Source organism: Salvelinus namaycush, chromosome 8 (genome assembly GCF_016432855.1).
Source record: "Salvelinus namaycush isolate Seneca chromosome 8, SaNama_1.0, whole genome shotgun sequence".
Classification (NCBI taxonomy): domain Eukaryota; kingdom Metazoa; phylum Chordata; class Actinopteri; order Salmoniformes; family Salmonidae; genus Salvelinus; species Salvelinus namaycush.
In genome coordinates, this window is record NC_052314.1 from 51,345,901 (window position 1) to 51,361,561 (window position 15,661).

The 15,661-nt window shown below is 40.4% G+C and overlaps 1 protein-coding gene and 2 non-coding genes across 3 annotated transcripts in view; 1 reads left to right on the forward strand and 2 right to left on the reverse strand.

Moving 5' to 3' along the window:
* The window catches only part of LOC120052787 (programmed cell death protein 4-like), a 36,460-nt gene extending 28,177 nt beyond the window's left edge, over positions 1–8,283 (reverse strand). Inside the window, exons 1-2 of the mRNA XM_038999907.1 lie at positions 8,052–8,283; positions 7,831–7,930 (exon numbers count right to left, since the gene is read on the reverse strand). Coding sequence (XP_038855835.1) covers positions 7,831–7,876 — 46 coding nt within the window. The 5' untranslated portion in view covers positions 7,877–7,930; positions 8,052–8,283. The remainder of the gene's footprint in view (positions 1–7,830; positions 7,931–8,051) is intronic.
* Positions 8,284–14,378: 6,095 nt separating this feature from the next.
* Positions 14,379–14,470, reverse strand: trnar-ucu. Its single transcript is given in 2 exon segments — positions 14,379–14,414; positions 14,434–14,470. It is a non-coding gene; the product is annotated as a tRNA-Arg (tRNA).
* A 522-nt stretch (positions 14,471–14,992) lies between these two features.
* trnak-uuu lies at positions 14,993–15,065 on the forward strand. The gene has a single exon. It is a non-coding gene; the product is annotated as a tRNA-Lys (tRNA).
* Positions 15,066–15,661: the final 596 nt, after the last annotated feature.

Sequence of the window (15,661 nt, forward strand, 5' to 3'; positions counted from 1 at the left end):
AAGCGGTGGTGTGGACGTTGCAGCATTTCAGGGGTGAAATAATTTCACTGACAGTTGTGTTGAACTCAATAGGCCTTTGTTTGCAGGAGGGTTTTTACTCCAACCCACACAAAGGCGTCTTTGACAGGGAGTGTTATCACCACAGCAGCTGAGCTGTTTAACAAAGCGCGACAGGCCTTCCTCGAGTAGACTTGGGCCAACAGAGTTCATATGGAAGAGCAACAGCCCATATGTGCAGCTGTATTGACCACTATGACTCAAGCATGGAGTGTACCATTAAAGTGCACATTCCTGGCACTTTCTTGTCTTACATATGGGGGGGGGGGGGGGTTGCGTTGCATATAATCGATGCGGTGCGCATTCGCGAAAAAGGACTGTCGTTGCTCCACCGTGTACCTAATCAAACATCAATGCCTTTCTTAAAATCAATACACAGAAGTATATATTTAAACCTGCATATTTAGCTAAAAGAAATCCAGGTTAGCAGGCAATATTATCCAGGTGAAATTGTCACTTCTCTTGCCCTCATTGCACGCAGACTCGGGGTATATGCAACAGTTTGGGCCGCCTGGCTCATTGCGAACTAATTTGCCAGAATTTTACGTAATTATGACATAACATTGAAGGTTGTGCAATGCAACAGGAATATTTAGACTTATGGATGCCACCCGTTAGATAAAATACGGAACGGTTCCGTATTTCACTGAACGAATAAACGTTTTGTTTTCGAGATGATAGTTTCCAGATTTGACCATATTAATGACCTAAGGCTCGTATTTCTGTGTGTTATTATGTTATAATTAAGCCTATGATTTGATAGAGCAGTCTGACTGAGCGATGGTAGGCACCAGCATGCTCGTAAGCATTCATTCAAATAGCACTTTCGTGCGTTTTGCCAGCAGCTCTTCGCAATGCGCTGTTTGACTTCAAGCCTATCAACTCCCGAGATTAGGCTGGTGTAACCGATGTGAAATGGCTAGCTAGTTAGCGGGGTGCGCACTAATAGCGTTTCAAACGTCACTCGCTCTGAGACTTGGAGTAGTTGTTCCCCTTGCTCTGCATGGGTAACGCTGCTTCGAGGGTGGCTGTTGTCGATGTGTTCCTGGTTCGAGCCCAGGTAGCGGCGAGGAGAGGGATGGAAGCTATACTGTTACACTGGCAATACTAAAGTGCCTATAAGAACAAACAATAGTCAAAGGTATATGAAATACAAATCGTATAGAGAGAAATAGTCCTATAATTCCTATAATAACTACAACCTAAAACTTCTTACCTGGGAATATTGAAGACTCATGTTAAAAGGAACCACCAGCTTTCATATGTTCTCATGTTCTGAGCAAGGAACTTAAACGTTAGCGTTCTTACATGGCACATATTGCACTTTTACTTTCTTCTCCAACACTTTGTTTTTGCATTATTTAAACCAAATTGAACATGTTTCATTATTTATTTAGGGCTAAATTGATTTTATTGGTGTATTATATTAAGTTAAAATAAGTGTTCATTCAGTATTGTTGTAATTGTCATTATTACAAATACATTTATTTTTTAAATCGGCCGATTAATCGGTATCGGATTTTTTGGGTCCTCCAATAATCGGTATCGGCGTTGAAAAATCATAATCGGTCGACCTCTAGTATGTACCCTTTCAGTTTGTTTGCCAACTCATAATAGAAGAAAATTGACTACTTCAAAATGGAGATGGCCTCAATCACGCTGTCTGTGTGTGCACAGATGCCATAATGGGACATTTACAAAGATGATATCTTTATCATTCTCTGTTTGCCACATACAACTGGGAAAAATCTATTTGAACGGACTTCCAACTGGTAGATACTAGTGGGGAAACTAGTCGGTCATCCTTCAGCTCCAAGCGGGAGGTGGTCATTTACCATTTCAAGTCGTAAATACCAGTTGGATGCATTTGCATGCTTTGAACTCATTGAGAAACACCCAATTTGGCTAATGGCCAACAAGCTGTGTCAACCATAAACTAAAAGTACAGCTATCAGGCTTGTAAACAAATGATAGTGTTCAAAAACCGTATGAATAGATTGCATTAAAAAAAAATTGTAGTTGCATTTATCAAGGTAATTTCCTTAGTAGGTGACGTCAGAGGTCGCCATGTGGGAGAAGTCGGAGTTCAGCGACGATAAATAAGTTTCCCACAAGGAATTACCAGTTGGAGGGCCGTTCAAATGTTTTTTTCCCCCAGTCTTGTGGTAAAGACTGATGAATATCATCTTTACATGTCCCTTTATGGCGTCTGAGCGCACGGGCAACGCCAACGGCAATCTCCTTTTTGAAGTAGTACTTTTCCTTATCTACTACTTCTGAGTTGGCAAAAAAAACTGCAAGGGTGTGTACTGCCAGTATGTTGCCTTTATACCTCTTCAAACAAGGTTAGTGATTTAATGCTACCTATATTTATGGAACGTTTGCTCACGTGTATAATTCATTGGCTGATGACCTGGATGGAATCATGTGATCATTCACCGATAGGAAGGCCCACCCAGTCCACAATTTAAAATGGTGGAAGCCCTCAAGGGCAATGTCCATGCCAAATTGGGTTTTATCTATCTAGAGTCCTATCTAACTATGGTGGGAAATTCTCACTTCCCACTTGGTTACTAATGCAGCATCAAGCCTTACAAGATTAGTGACGTGGGCATGTATAGCTCGCTATATGGACCAATAGAAATACTTGACGTAATGCATGTGCTTAATGTACTAATGTGAAATGGATGCCCTTTTTATTTATAGTATATAGATTATGGTTTGGAGATCGGGTTGCAATTGTGTCATTTGTTCAGTATTACTAAAACCAGCCTCCAGTTCCTACTTGGAATATCTGATACGGATTAAAATAATGATTACAATTCAGTGAAAATATTTTATTCATGAACATTAAATCCAACAAGTGTTAAGCATAATTAAACCCAGGGTTTCATTCTAGTGTCACGTGTGAAAATACTCAAGTTATTGCCATTTGTAAAGTACATACATAGGAATTTCTCAGTGTTGCTTAGCAATTAGTGCTTTAAGAAATTAGGTATGATTAGGTACACGGTGGAGCAACGACAGTCCTTTTTCGCGAATGCGCACCGCATCGATTATATGCAACGCAGGACACGCTAGATAAACTAGTAATATCATCAACCATGTGTAGTTATAACTAGTGATTATCATTGATTGATTGTTTTTTATAAGATAAGTTTAATGCTAGCTAGCAACTTACCTTGGCTTCTTACTGCATTCGTGTAACAGGCAGGCTCCTCGTGAGGCAGGTGGTTAGAGTGTTGGACTAGTTAACCGTAAGGATGCAAGATTGAATCACTGAGCTGACAAGGTAAAAATCTGTCGTTCTGCCCATGAACAAGGTAGTTAACTTCTTGAGGGCAGGGGGCAGCTTTTTCACTTTCGGGAAAAATAGCATGCCAAAATTCAACTGCTTGCTACTCCTCCCCAGAATATAAGATATGCATATTATTAGTAGATTTGGATAGAAAACACTCTGAAGTTTCTAAAACTGTTTGAATCATGTCTGTGAGAATAACAGAACTTATGTAGCAGGCAAAACCCTGAGGACAAACCATTCAGAATTTGTATTTTTTTGATGTCACTGTCTTTTCAATTAGTTTTTTTTAGAGACACCAGATTTCTAATGGACTTGCTTGCAGTTCCTACCGCTTCCACTGGATGTCACCAGTCCTTGGAAATCGGTTGAGGTTATTCCTTTGTGTAGTGAAGAAGTAAGGCTATCGTAAATGAGGGTCACATGAAGTACATTTTGAGAGAGTCACGTTATGAAAAAAGTTGCGTCGGTTTGGTTTGGTTTTGTATTGAACACAGATCATCCCGTCTTCAAATTGATCGATTATTAACGTTTAGAAATACCTAACGTTGTATGACAAAAGTAGTTTGAAATGTTTTGGTAAATTTACATGTAACTTTTGATATATTTTGTAGTGACTTGGCAAAAGTTGGAAGCTGTGTTTTTCTGGATGAAACGGTCCAAATAAATTGACATTTTGGATATATATCGACGGAATTAATCGAACAAAAGGACCATTTGTGATGTTTATGGGACATATTGGAGTGCCAACAAAAGAATTTCGTCAAAGGTAAGGCATGATTTATATTTTATTTCTGCGTTTTGTGTCATGCTTGCAGTGTTGAAATATGCTACTATGTTTGTTTACTGACGTGCTATCATCAGATAATAGCATCTTATGCTTTCGCCGAAAAGCTTTTTTGAAATCTGACACGTTGGCTGGATTCACAACGAGTGTAGCTTTAATTTGGTATCTTACATGTGTGATTTAATGAAAGTTTGATTTTTATATCATGTTATTTGAATATGGCTCGCTGTATTTTCCCTGGCTATTGGCCGGTGGGACGTTTGCGTCCCACCTGCCCCAGAGAAGTTAACCCACCGTTCCTAGGCCGTCATTGAAAATAAGAATGTGGTCTTAACTGACTTGCCTAGTTAAATAAGTGTAAAAAAAATGTAATTAAAATTATCCAAAAATACCGAGTTCCGATTGTTATGAAAACTTTAAAAATCGGCCCTAATTAAATCGGTCGACCTCTAGTACATATTGCCATCCAGAGTTGTTTGACCAGGTATAAAGCCAAGGATGGCGATTTACTGACACCTACAGTTATGGAATATTTGCCTCAAGTATAATCTATTGGCGGATCACTCCTGATGACCCAGACTGATGACCCAGATGGGATCATGTGATCCTTCCTTCACCCATATGAAGTCCCACCCAGTTGACTACTTTAAAATGGTAATGCCCTCAATGTCAATGTCCACGCCAAAACTTGTTTTATTAATCTAGAGTATCTTACTCTATGGTGGTAAATTCCCACAGGTTATCAACTCAGCATGAGTAGTCAGTCATAGGTTACACAGGGTGGTATTTGTGTCTACTAATCTCAAAAAAAATTCTGGAGAAAGACAACATTTATTATGTAGAAGTCCATAGCCACATGAAACAGTATATCTTCGGCTCATGCAAGACGTCATGTGACCATTTTGCTACCTGGTCCAGCAAAAATAAGGCAGTTTATACAATTTTAAAAACATTACAATACATTCAGACTGTGTGACCTCAGGCCCCTACTCCACCATTATCACATATTCAGTACAAAATCAATGTGTACGTGTGTGTGTATATGCGCCTATGTTTGTGTTGCTTCACAGTCCCCGATGTTCCATAAGATTGTTTTTTTAAATCAAATTTAACTGCTTGCATGAGTTACTTGATGTGGAAAAGAGTTAATGTAGTCATGGCTCTATTTAGTACTGTGCGCCTTCATAGTCTGTTCTGTGCGCCAGTAGTTCAGACAGCTCGGTGCATTCAACATGTCAATACCTCTCATTAATACAAGCAGTGATGAAGTCAATCTCTCCTCCACTTTGAACCAGGAGAGATTGACATACATATTATTAATATTAGCTCTCTATATAGATCCAAAGGCTGCTCTTTTCTGAACCAATTGCAATTTTCCTAAGTCGTCTTTTGTGGCACCTGACCACACGACTGAACAGTAGTCCAGTTGCGACAAAACTAGGACCTGCCTTGATGATAGTGTTAAGGCAGAGCAGCGCTTTATTATGGACAGACTTCTCCCCATCTTAGCTACTGTTGTATCAATATGTTTTAACCATGAGTTTACAATCCAGGATAACTCCAAGCAGTTTAGTCACCCCAACTCGCTCAATTTCCACATTATTTATTACGAGATTGAGTTGAGGTTTAGGGATTAGTGAATATTTTGTCCCAAATACAATGCTTTTAGTTTTAGAAATATTTAGGACTAACTTATTCCTTGCACCCACTCAAACTAACTGCAACTCTTTTTGTTAAGTGTTGCAGTCATTTCAGTTGCTGTAGTAGCTGACATGTATAGTGTTGAGTCATCCGCATACATACACTCTGGCTTTCCTCAGTAAAGATTGAAAAAAGTAAATGGGCCTAGACAGCTGCCTTGGGGAATTCCTGATTCCACCTGGATTATGTTGGAGAGGCTTCCATTAAAGAACACCCTCTGTGTTCTGTTAGACAGGTAACTCTTTATCCACAACACAGCAGAGGGTGTAAAGGAATAACACAAGTTTTGCCAGCAGCAGACTATGATCGATAACGTCAAAGGCCGCACTGAAGTCTAACAAAACAGCCCCCACAATCTATTTATCATCAATTTCTCTCAGCCAATCATCAGTCATTTGTGTAAGTGCTGTGCTTGTTGAATGTGGTCCCATCCTTCTCTATAAGGCTGTTGAAAGTTTGTCAATTTGTTTACTGTAAAAATAGCATTGAATCTGGTCAAACAATTTTTTCTAAAAGTTAACTAAGGAGTGGTAACAGGCTGATTGGTCGGCTATTTGAGCTAGTATATGGGGCTTTACTATTCTTAGGTAACGGAATGACTTTTGCTTCCCTCCAAGCTTGATGGCACACACTTTCTAGTAGGCTTAAATTGAAGATGTGGCAAATAGGAGTGGCAATATCGTCCGCTATTAACCTCAATTTTCCATCCAAGTTGTCAGACCCCGGTGGCTTGTCATTGTTGATAGACAATCACTTTTCCACCTCTTCCACACTAACTTTACAGAATTTAAAATTACAATGCTTGTCTTTCATAATTTGGTCAGATATACTTGGATGTGTAGTGTCAGCATTTGTTGCTGGCATGTTATGCCTAAATTTGCCAATGAAAAACAATCATTAAAGTAGGTGGCAATATCAGTTGGTTTTGATGAATGAGCCATCTGTTTCAATGAATGATGGAGCTGAGTATGCCCTTTTTCCCAGAATTTAATTTAAGGTGCTCAAAGCTTTTTAACCATCATTCTTTATTTCATTTCTTTGTTTCATTGTGTAGTTGTGATAAATGATGATTAGAGCTCGTTTACAAATCCGTCCCATTCAACATAATGAATGATGTTCAATGTCATACATGTATTTAACTAATATACATAAACGTTATTTGGATGTTCGTTGAAGTATTTTTCAAGTAGCCCAATAAAAATCGTATTGCACGCAACGGATTGCGCTTCTAGTAAGGGGGCGTGGTGTTGTTTGACAACATGAACATTGAGTTCGTCGTTTGACCGCATGCTTATGCAAACAAAGGGGTTTGTCAGGGTATTTAGCATTTAATCAAATTTCCGAGATTGATTAAAAAGATATAGCATTGGCCAAAAATGAAAGCACTGTTGCATCAATGTTTATGGACATTCCAGACAAGAGGTACAGGAAATGTGTTCTTCAGAGCAGTAACGTTAATCACAAAACATCCCTTAATACAAATAAATGTGTAGGCAAATGTCCGTAATTTAAACATTTGACAGGACAGTATATAACTGCTAGTGATTGGTTGCGCAACAACGGTGTACTACAGCATGTTGATTGGCGAAAGGCTAAAGTATCTGGCTAGCCAGTTAGGTAACAAGATGTAAAGAGGAAGGTACTGCACTGCAAAAACACGTTTCGAATGGGTTAAATATTAGAGAGTGTGTTCACATATGCCCAGCAAGACAATGGGTCCATAAAAAACTATACATACTCAAATATGTCGTTCAGCAATTTGTGAGTTGGCCGTCGAACTAACTTGCTATCTAGCTTCATTGCTAACTGGGCTCGCGCTAGTACAAGTGCTCGAGCACGAGAGCACATGGTGGAGTGTGGCTGGAACTGCAACCCAACCCTTTGAGACAATAGCGAAGTGGGCAAACATGTTTTCCTCGTTCAAGCCAAACGACTTACTGCCTTGAAATAAGCGTGCATTCGTGCATATGCTATTCAAATAACTCACCATCATGCTTTTGAACGGTGGTCCATGTCTCCCCTTCAGTCGCCATGGCGCTGTCTTGAAATGGTTGTTTACCGTTTAATAGCAATCCCCACCGTTTGGTCTGTCACGAAAACAAATAGCAGAAACGTGCAAAACAGCGTGAACAAACAAAATGTGCATCTAAAGTATACATTGATGTTATGCACATGCATGGCGAAAATTGTAAGAACGTTAATCCTCACCCTTAGACAGTTTGCTTGCTCGCGCTATATAACGTCAGCTATAATACCCCCAAAATATGAAATGCAGTAGCAAAATTAATGTAAAATAAATTCGACACTTTCTTTTTATTAAAGTAATATATAACTACTACTCCTTTCACAATAAATCTGACAAGAGCATGAGAAAACTGATGAGCAAAGAGAACTAGTCCGTGCACATTTCAGCAACGACCTGAAAAATAAACAAAGTCTGTTTTTAACTTTGGAACGTCTGTCTTAATATCACGTGAAGAAAGCGCGAGCGGGGAGTGGTTAATACATGGGCAAGTCCTTATCTGTTATGGCCAATCATTTGGGGTTAGTGTTATCCGAGATCCTTGGGACGTCCCTACCCTAAACCCTAAACTTAACCCCTACCGTTACCCTAATCATAACGGTACCTAACCGTAACCATTTTTTATTTCAACTTCAATGTGGTAGGGTCGTCCCATGGAACCGAGATTGCAAGGACCAATCATACAGCAGTACAATATAGACAGGACAATGGAGGTCATAGATTTACAATCACAAGCAACAATCGATACATTTCATGAAGCTTGACCATACTCCTCATAGCACGTTTCAATGCTGTTGAAACATGCTATGAGTAGTATGTTTTTTACCTTATGGTGTTCTAGCAACATTACACCACAAAATAATTATCTGCTTGCATTTGTAAAAAAGGAATGAATCCTATGTATGAATGACCAGGGCAGCTTTAATTTGCATACAAATGTAATAACACATAATCATATGCTCTGATGTACACACACAGTTGCCTTTAGTACAACTGAGTAAGGCAAATTAAATGCAAAGCCTGCATAGCTGCATTCTCATTTCTAACAAATAGCTCCAGTGGCAAATGTGAGTGAGGTATGGCTTCCTCTTCCTGCACAGTTGGATTGGGGTCAGAGTCAGAGTCTGGTTAATTTCCAATATATTTTATATAAACACAAAAAATCTAGCTAAATGTTTATCAAATCCATATAAACAATTGCTTCATTTAAGCGAATTGGAGTCAATTTAGCCCTGGTCATGGACCACAGTCCCACTGCTCTGCAGCCTGATCTGAGTAAAAGCTTGCTCCCTGTTTTGCACCTAGGGGCCAATGACAGGAAAGGACCCAGGGTACAAACATTCAGTGAGCTCTGGCTGCGTGGCCCTTACACAGCTTTATCGACTCTGTTTACTTGGAGAGCCACAGAAGTATAAAACGTGTAGCCATTGGTGCTTCAGAGACAAAGATGGGTGAAGCTAACGCCTCATTGGGAAAGAGAGGAGTACACGAAAGGTGGCCAATTGGGATGTCACAAAGGGGGTGAAGGAGTAACTAGGCAAGGGTTGATGTGGGTATTTTTCTTCCTCTTTCCAGAATTCACTTATCCCCAAATCCCTTCCCCTGCTTACTGATAACAACAAGAGTGGGCCTTGGAGCTGAGAGAGAGAGTGTTGACTCAAATATTATATCCAGTTAATGTGGGATATGAGGATATAAAGGTATAAGGAGATCGCCCCTACACTTTACCCATGCGGCCCAGAAAAGGTCATGGTTAAAATGTTTAAAATTATAAACTGTAAAAAAAATATATATATAGAAGCAAAAGCGTGTGGCTAAATTATTTCTAAAGTTTTGATTAAACCCTCAACATGTACCTAATTTTAAGTTATCTTTTACCCCTTGGAGCAAAAAAAAAAAAAAAAAAAAACAACCTAACAAATACATGATGAGGTGGCCGAGTGGTGAAGGCGATGGATTGCTAATCTATTGTGCTCTGCACGCGTGGGTTTGAAGGTGTTGTAGGTTTTAATGTAGGTGTTGTAGCTAAATTACTAAGTGTAAATGGCAAATAATGGTATCTCTCTACTACCTACTCTCCCTCAGGAGGCTGAAAAAATGCTGCTTGGCCACTAAGTCCCTCACAAACTTCTACAGATGCAGCACTGAGCGCATTCTGTCAGGCTGTATCACCGCCTGGTACGGCAACTGCATTGCCAGCAACCGCAGTGCTCCCCAAAGGGGGGTGCGGTCCAACGCATCACCAGGGGCACACTGCCCACCCGCCAGGACATCTACAGGACCTGGTGTCACAGGAAGGCCAAGAAGATCATCAAGGACTTCAACCACCTGAAGCACAGCCTTTTCACCCTGCTAGGATCTAGAACAGTGATTCCAAACCTTTTTCGGTTACTGTACCACCAACTGATTTTTGCTCCAACAGGAGTACCCCTTAAGTACCCCCTAATGTGCATTTTACCAGTAAGTGTATGGTCTCATGAGTCTTCTCAAGTACCCCATGTGGATAGGCTCAGTACCCTTGGTTGGGAAGCACTGATCTAAAAGACGGAGACAGTACAAGTGTATCAAAGCTGGGACCAAGAGACTGAGAAACAGCTTCTATCTACAGGCCATCTGACTGTTAAACATTAATCACTAGCTAGCCTCCGCCCGGTACCCTGCCCTGAACCTTAGACACTGTACTCTGCCCTGCACCTTAGACTGCTGCCCTATGTACATAGAGTCATTGAACACTTGTCACTTTAATACTGTATTATAGTCAGGGCTCGTCCTATATATATATATGTATATATATGGATTTTAAATGACTGGAAATACAGATATGTATCTGTTGGTCACAGCTACCATAAAAACAAAGGGCGTGGATCAGAAAACCATTCCATATTTGGTGTGACCACCATTTGCCTCATGCAGCGCAACACATCTTCTTCGCATAGATGGGTGGTGACATGTCTAGTGAGTATGCAGTCCATGGAAGAACTGGGGCGTTTTCAGCTTCCAGGAATTGTGTAAAGATCCTTATGACATGGGGTCGTGCATTATCATGCTGACACGGGAAGTGATGGTAGCGGATGAATGGCATGGCAATGGGCCTCAGGATCCCATCACGGTATCTCTGTGCATTCAAATTACCATCGATAAAATGCAATTGTGTTCATTGTCCGTAGCTTATGCCTGCCCAAACCATAACCCCACCGCCACCATGGGACACTCTGTTTACAAAGTTGATATCAGCAAACTGCTCGCCCACACGACGCCATACACACTACACTGTCTGCCATCTGCCCGGTACAGTTGAAACTGGGATTCATCCCCGAAGAGCACACTTCTCCAGTGTGCCAGTGCCATTCGAAGGTGAGCATTTGCCCACTGAAGTCGGTTACGACGCTGAGCTCCAGTCAGGTCAAGACCCTGGTGAGGACGACAAGCACGCTCATGAGCTTCCCTGAGATGGTTTATGACAGTTTGTGCAGAAATTCTTTGGTGGCTGGTCTCAGACATTCCCGGAGGTGAAGAAGCCAGATGTGGAGGTCCTGGGCTGGCGTGGTTACATGTGGTCTGCGGTTGTGAGGCTGGTTGGACGTACTGCCAAATTCTCTAAAACGATGTTGGAGGTGACTTATGGTAGAGAAATTAACATTACATTCTCTGGGCAACAGCTCTGGTGGACATTCCTGCAGTCAGCATGCCAATTGCACTGTGGTGTTGTGTGACAAAACTGCACATTTTAGAGTGGCCTTTTATTGTCCCCAGCACAAGGTGCATCTGTGTAATGGTCATGCTGTTTAATTAGCTTCTTGATATGCTACACCTGTCAGGTGGATGGGTTATCTTGGCAAAGCATAAACGCTCAATAACAGGGATGTAAACAACATTTGAGAGAAATAAGCTTTTTGTGTGTATGGAACATTTCTGGGATATTTTATTCAGCTCATGAAACATGGGACCAACACTTTACATGCTGTGTTTACATTTTTGTTCAGTGTATAATATACATAAAATGCATCCTCCAATTGCAACGTCTGCCTATGCCCATATATATTCTCTTAAGAACAATATAAAGCCTTCCTATATTTTGTTTCAATGGAATCACATTCTGCCTAGTGGCGCACGCGGTTGAGTTTTGGCCACATGAGAAAAAAGTGTGACTATTCAGCTAACCATCCTAAAATCTCATAAGAAATTAGGTGGTGTTATTGGTGTAACAGTAACGTTTTATACAATATTATTATATGTGTTTCTGTTATGTAGAATACTAATGAATCAGTATGTGATCTTCCAAGGAGTTGATTCAGCTTTGATTTAACTTTACTCACACCATTGTATGTGGTGGAGAGACACTCGGGTGTGCTCCAGCAGCACGAGAGACCACATGTGTGACTGTTTTATGAAAATCTGGGAATATTTGGCCAAAGAAACATTTCTGGTTGGTCTCACGGAATGTAAAACAGTTAGGAAGGGATATTTAAAAAACGAGATTGAGTGAAGTAGCAGCAAATATGTTGAATTAACAACTAATGAGCATTGAGAGGCTCACAAATGTCACGAAATTACCGTAGTTCTTTTATTCTAATTAATCAGAAGCACGCTTTTTGAAGGTAGGCCTAGTTAGTCCTAACTGTCCTCCATTTTAGCTGTAATTTAACATGAAAGGATTTGAGAAAAGTCATTGGTTGACGATAGGCCTATGACATTGGCCTACATGAGTCTTGCGCTGCGCAGAATATCAGATCTCAACAATGGAGAGGTATTTAATGTCACCATTATGCCTACCACACCTTATGATATTATATCTTGTCATACGCGCAACGTGATTCCAAGAAACAGGCTGGAACGTCTATATAGGACAAATCAACTTTTTTCTAAATAAGTGGCGTTTGAATTTGTTGATTTAATGCGGGACATGATTGATTGGTTGCGGTAAACGGGAGGAAGGGCCACAATGAGGGAGTGTGTGTGTAATGTCCAAGGATATTTCCCCCCCCTTTTCATCACTTGTTTTTTATAGATGTTCCTGAGGAGTTCCTGGCTTTCTCCAATGATCTTCCCACAGATTTGTATTACCTTATTAAATCTGACTAGTGTTCCATAGAGCACAAAACCACCCCACAATATTAAAAGATAGGATGGAATATATATAGCATTGATAAAATGACATCACGCTAAACAATGTCCTCCATATGCGCTGCATATACATATAATAACTTCTCACAGCACAGGTCGGGCTCCACTATAACATAGAAGTTTCTGCAGCCCACTCAAACACCCTCCATCTTCTGGTGCCAATATGTCTGGCTATTGAACTCTCTCATCTCCCTGACCTTGGCCAACTGACCTCTGATTGGTTGCCATGTTGCTGGGCAACTATTAATCTGATGCCAGACATATTTAGCCAATCAGCTGCAGGCAATTATCTGGTTTGTATCGATTAGGCTACATTGACCTGTCTCCACCAGTAGATGCTGTATATCTGTGCTGTGCCCTTCACCTCAGGACTTCTCCCATCCCAGGACTTCCACCTGTGGACACCTTTTGTCCTACAACCTCTGGACTCCTTAGTGTTTGTACTTCACTGCCCATGTAAGTGGACTTTGAGGAGCCAGAGTGCCTTTATTACTTCAAGTTATATTCTCCTACATATTGTATATTCCTGTTCCCAATATGTAACAATCTCTTTATTACATTGTCACTAGCCAACTATACCTAACTGTTAGCCAGTATAACTTGGTTAGTATTTCACCTGTATGTAATATGCCATGTTACATCGCCTGTTTTGTACACTTTTGGTTGAGTTATAATAAGTAGGCCTACTTTGGTTGTTGTCTAATTAGTAACACCAAATATGTTATATGTTATATATGTGGTGACACCCTTGCCATTGAAACATATAGGCTTAAAATGGCCACGGCTGCCGCTTCCAGTTGTTATTATTGTCATGTGACCATTCCAAGATGGCGGCTCCCATAGCCTTGTTTATATTAGCATGCGAGTGTAATTAGCCACATAGCATGCTAACAGGAATGCTAACGTTCTAATTTATGCTTGCCTATGTATGAATTTATACTTTTTATAATGTTATGTTAGCTTACACTGTTCATAATGTATTAGCCTTCTGGCTATATTAGCTTATCCCTTTCTTTAAAACTATGGGTCCACCTTACCCGGGTGGTGCTCTCCTTTCACGGAGGTTTAAAGCAGTGTTCTTAAAGGAAAAATGCACCCCACTCAGTAGTGTTCGTCATTAATCCCCTTGAATTGAAATAGGTCTACCTTGGACATTGACGTGACAAACAAATTTAAACCCTTCAAAGTAATTTGTTACCTAGATTATAATGGTCTACACTAACTATTATTGCAATGTTATTTAGATATATGCTATTAAAAATGGTTTTATCAAGTAAAAAACTTGACGTGAGAAATGTATAGACATTACAATTATGTTTGATATGCCCTGAGGAGTATAAAGACCGTACTGGTTACGCTACAGTAAAAAATCTCGTGGGCAAAAGATGCGACTCCGGTGGGACTCGAACCCACAACCTTTGAATCACTCCTCAAGTGCTTGACTAGAAGTCCAATGCGCTATCCATTGCGCCACGGAGCCACCTGTTGATAGGTTACGCGCTAGCTGATATAACGTTGCGGCGTTCCGAAAAACCTTGCGCAGTAACGATGCTTTTGGCATAGCTTTTATGTGTACACTAGTTACTAACGTCACAATGGTCGCGTCATACGTGAAGCAAGACAAGTGTAGATTTCGAGTGCTGTTTTTGTGTACATACAATAAACAACTCAATTCCACAAAAAAATAAAAATAATTGTCGAGTGCATTGTAAGTGATTAAAGTATACATTGAGTAACACATGAGATTTGCAGGTGGCTGCTGGCCGAGATCTGAAACAGTTTTTAGTTTAGCTTGTCACAGACGAGTTTTGCAGTGAATGGAACAGAAAGGGACAGCTCTTTCGCATTGTCAATAGAGAAAGAATCACATGTTGTTTAGTGAAACAAGCGAATATATGGCGCTAGCTGACATTGTAACTAAATGAACAGCTGGCCATGAGACGAGTTTGGAACAGAGGTTTAGAAATCGTTGAAATAACATACGTGTCTTTCTGAAGCCAGAGCCCGGATAGCTCAGTCGGTAGAGCATCAGACTTTTAATCTGAGGGTCCAGGGTTCAAGTCCCTGTTCGGGCGATGCTTTTTATATTTTTACCTGCTAAATATTGCTGGACAATCTACATTTCATTAGCTAGCTTGGCTTTTTTTGAGAACTTTGCACTCACAGGCACCTTGAATACCCCGCCTAAATTGTATTCTTTTACACTAATTCGTTGTATTCATAAGGTTTGTTTCTTATTTACCAGTTTGAAAGGCCTCCAAGCTGTAATTACATAATAGAGCCAATAATAAATAGCAGTCTATTTTTACCGGATTTTATTGGAATATCACTTTCGGGGCACTCTGGTGAACGTTTCTCGATGTGGGGCTCATCTGGGCATTTCCCAAACATGCCCTAGGTGGAGACATTGACCATGTACTGTTTGTCTTTATGGGCTGACATAGGCCCCTTTTCAGTACACGACACACAGAAGCGCGCGACTTGGCTACATAAAGAAAGCCATCGCCATCGGCGACCATTCAACGCAGCCAATAATTACGTTTCTATTACTTCTTAACTAAATAACTTTTGAGTTCTCATAGGCTTACAATATCGTTTTAACAGTCACTAAGGTTATATTTGGTGGTGATCTTTGCTAAATTATTTTGGATGTAGCAGTTGTTAGCTAGAA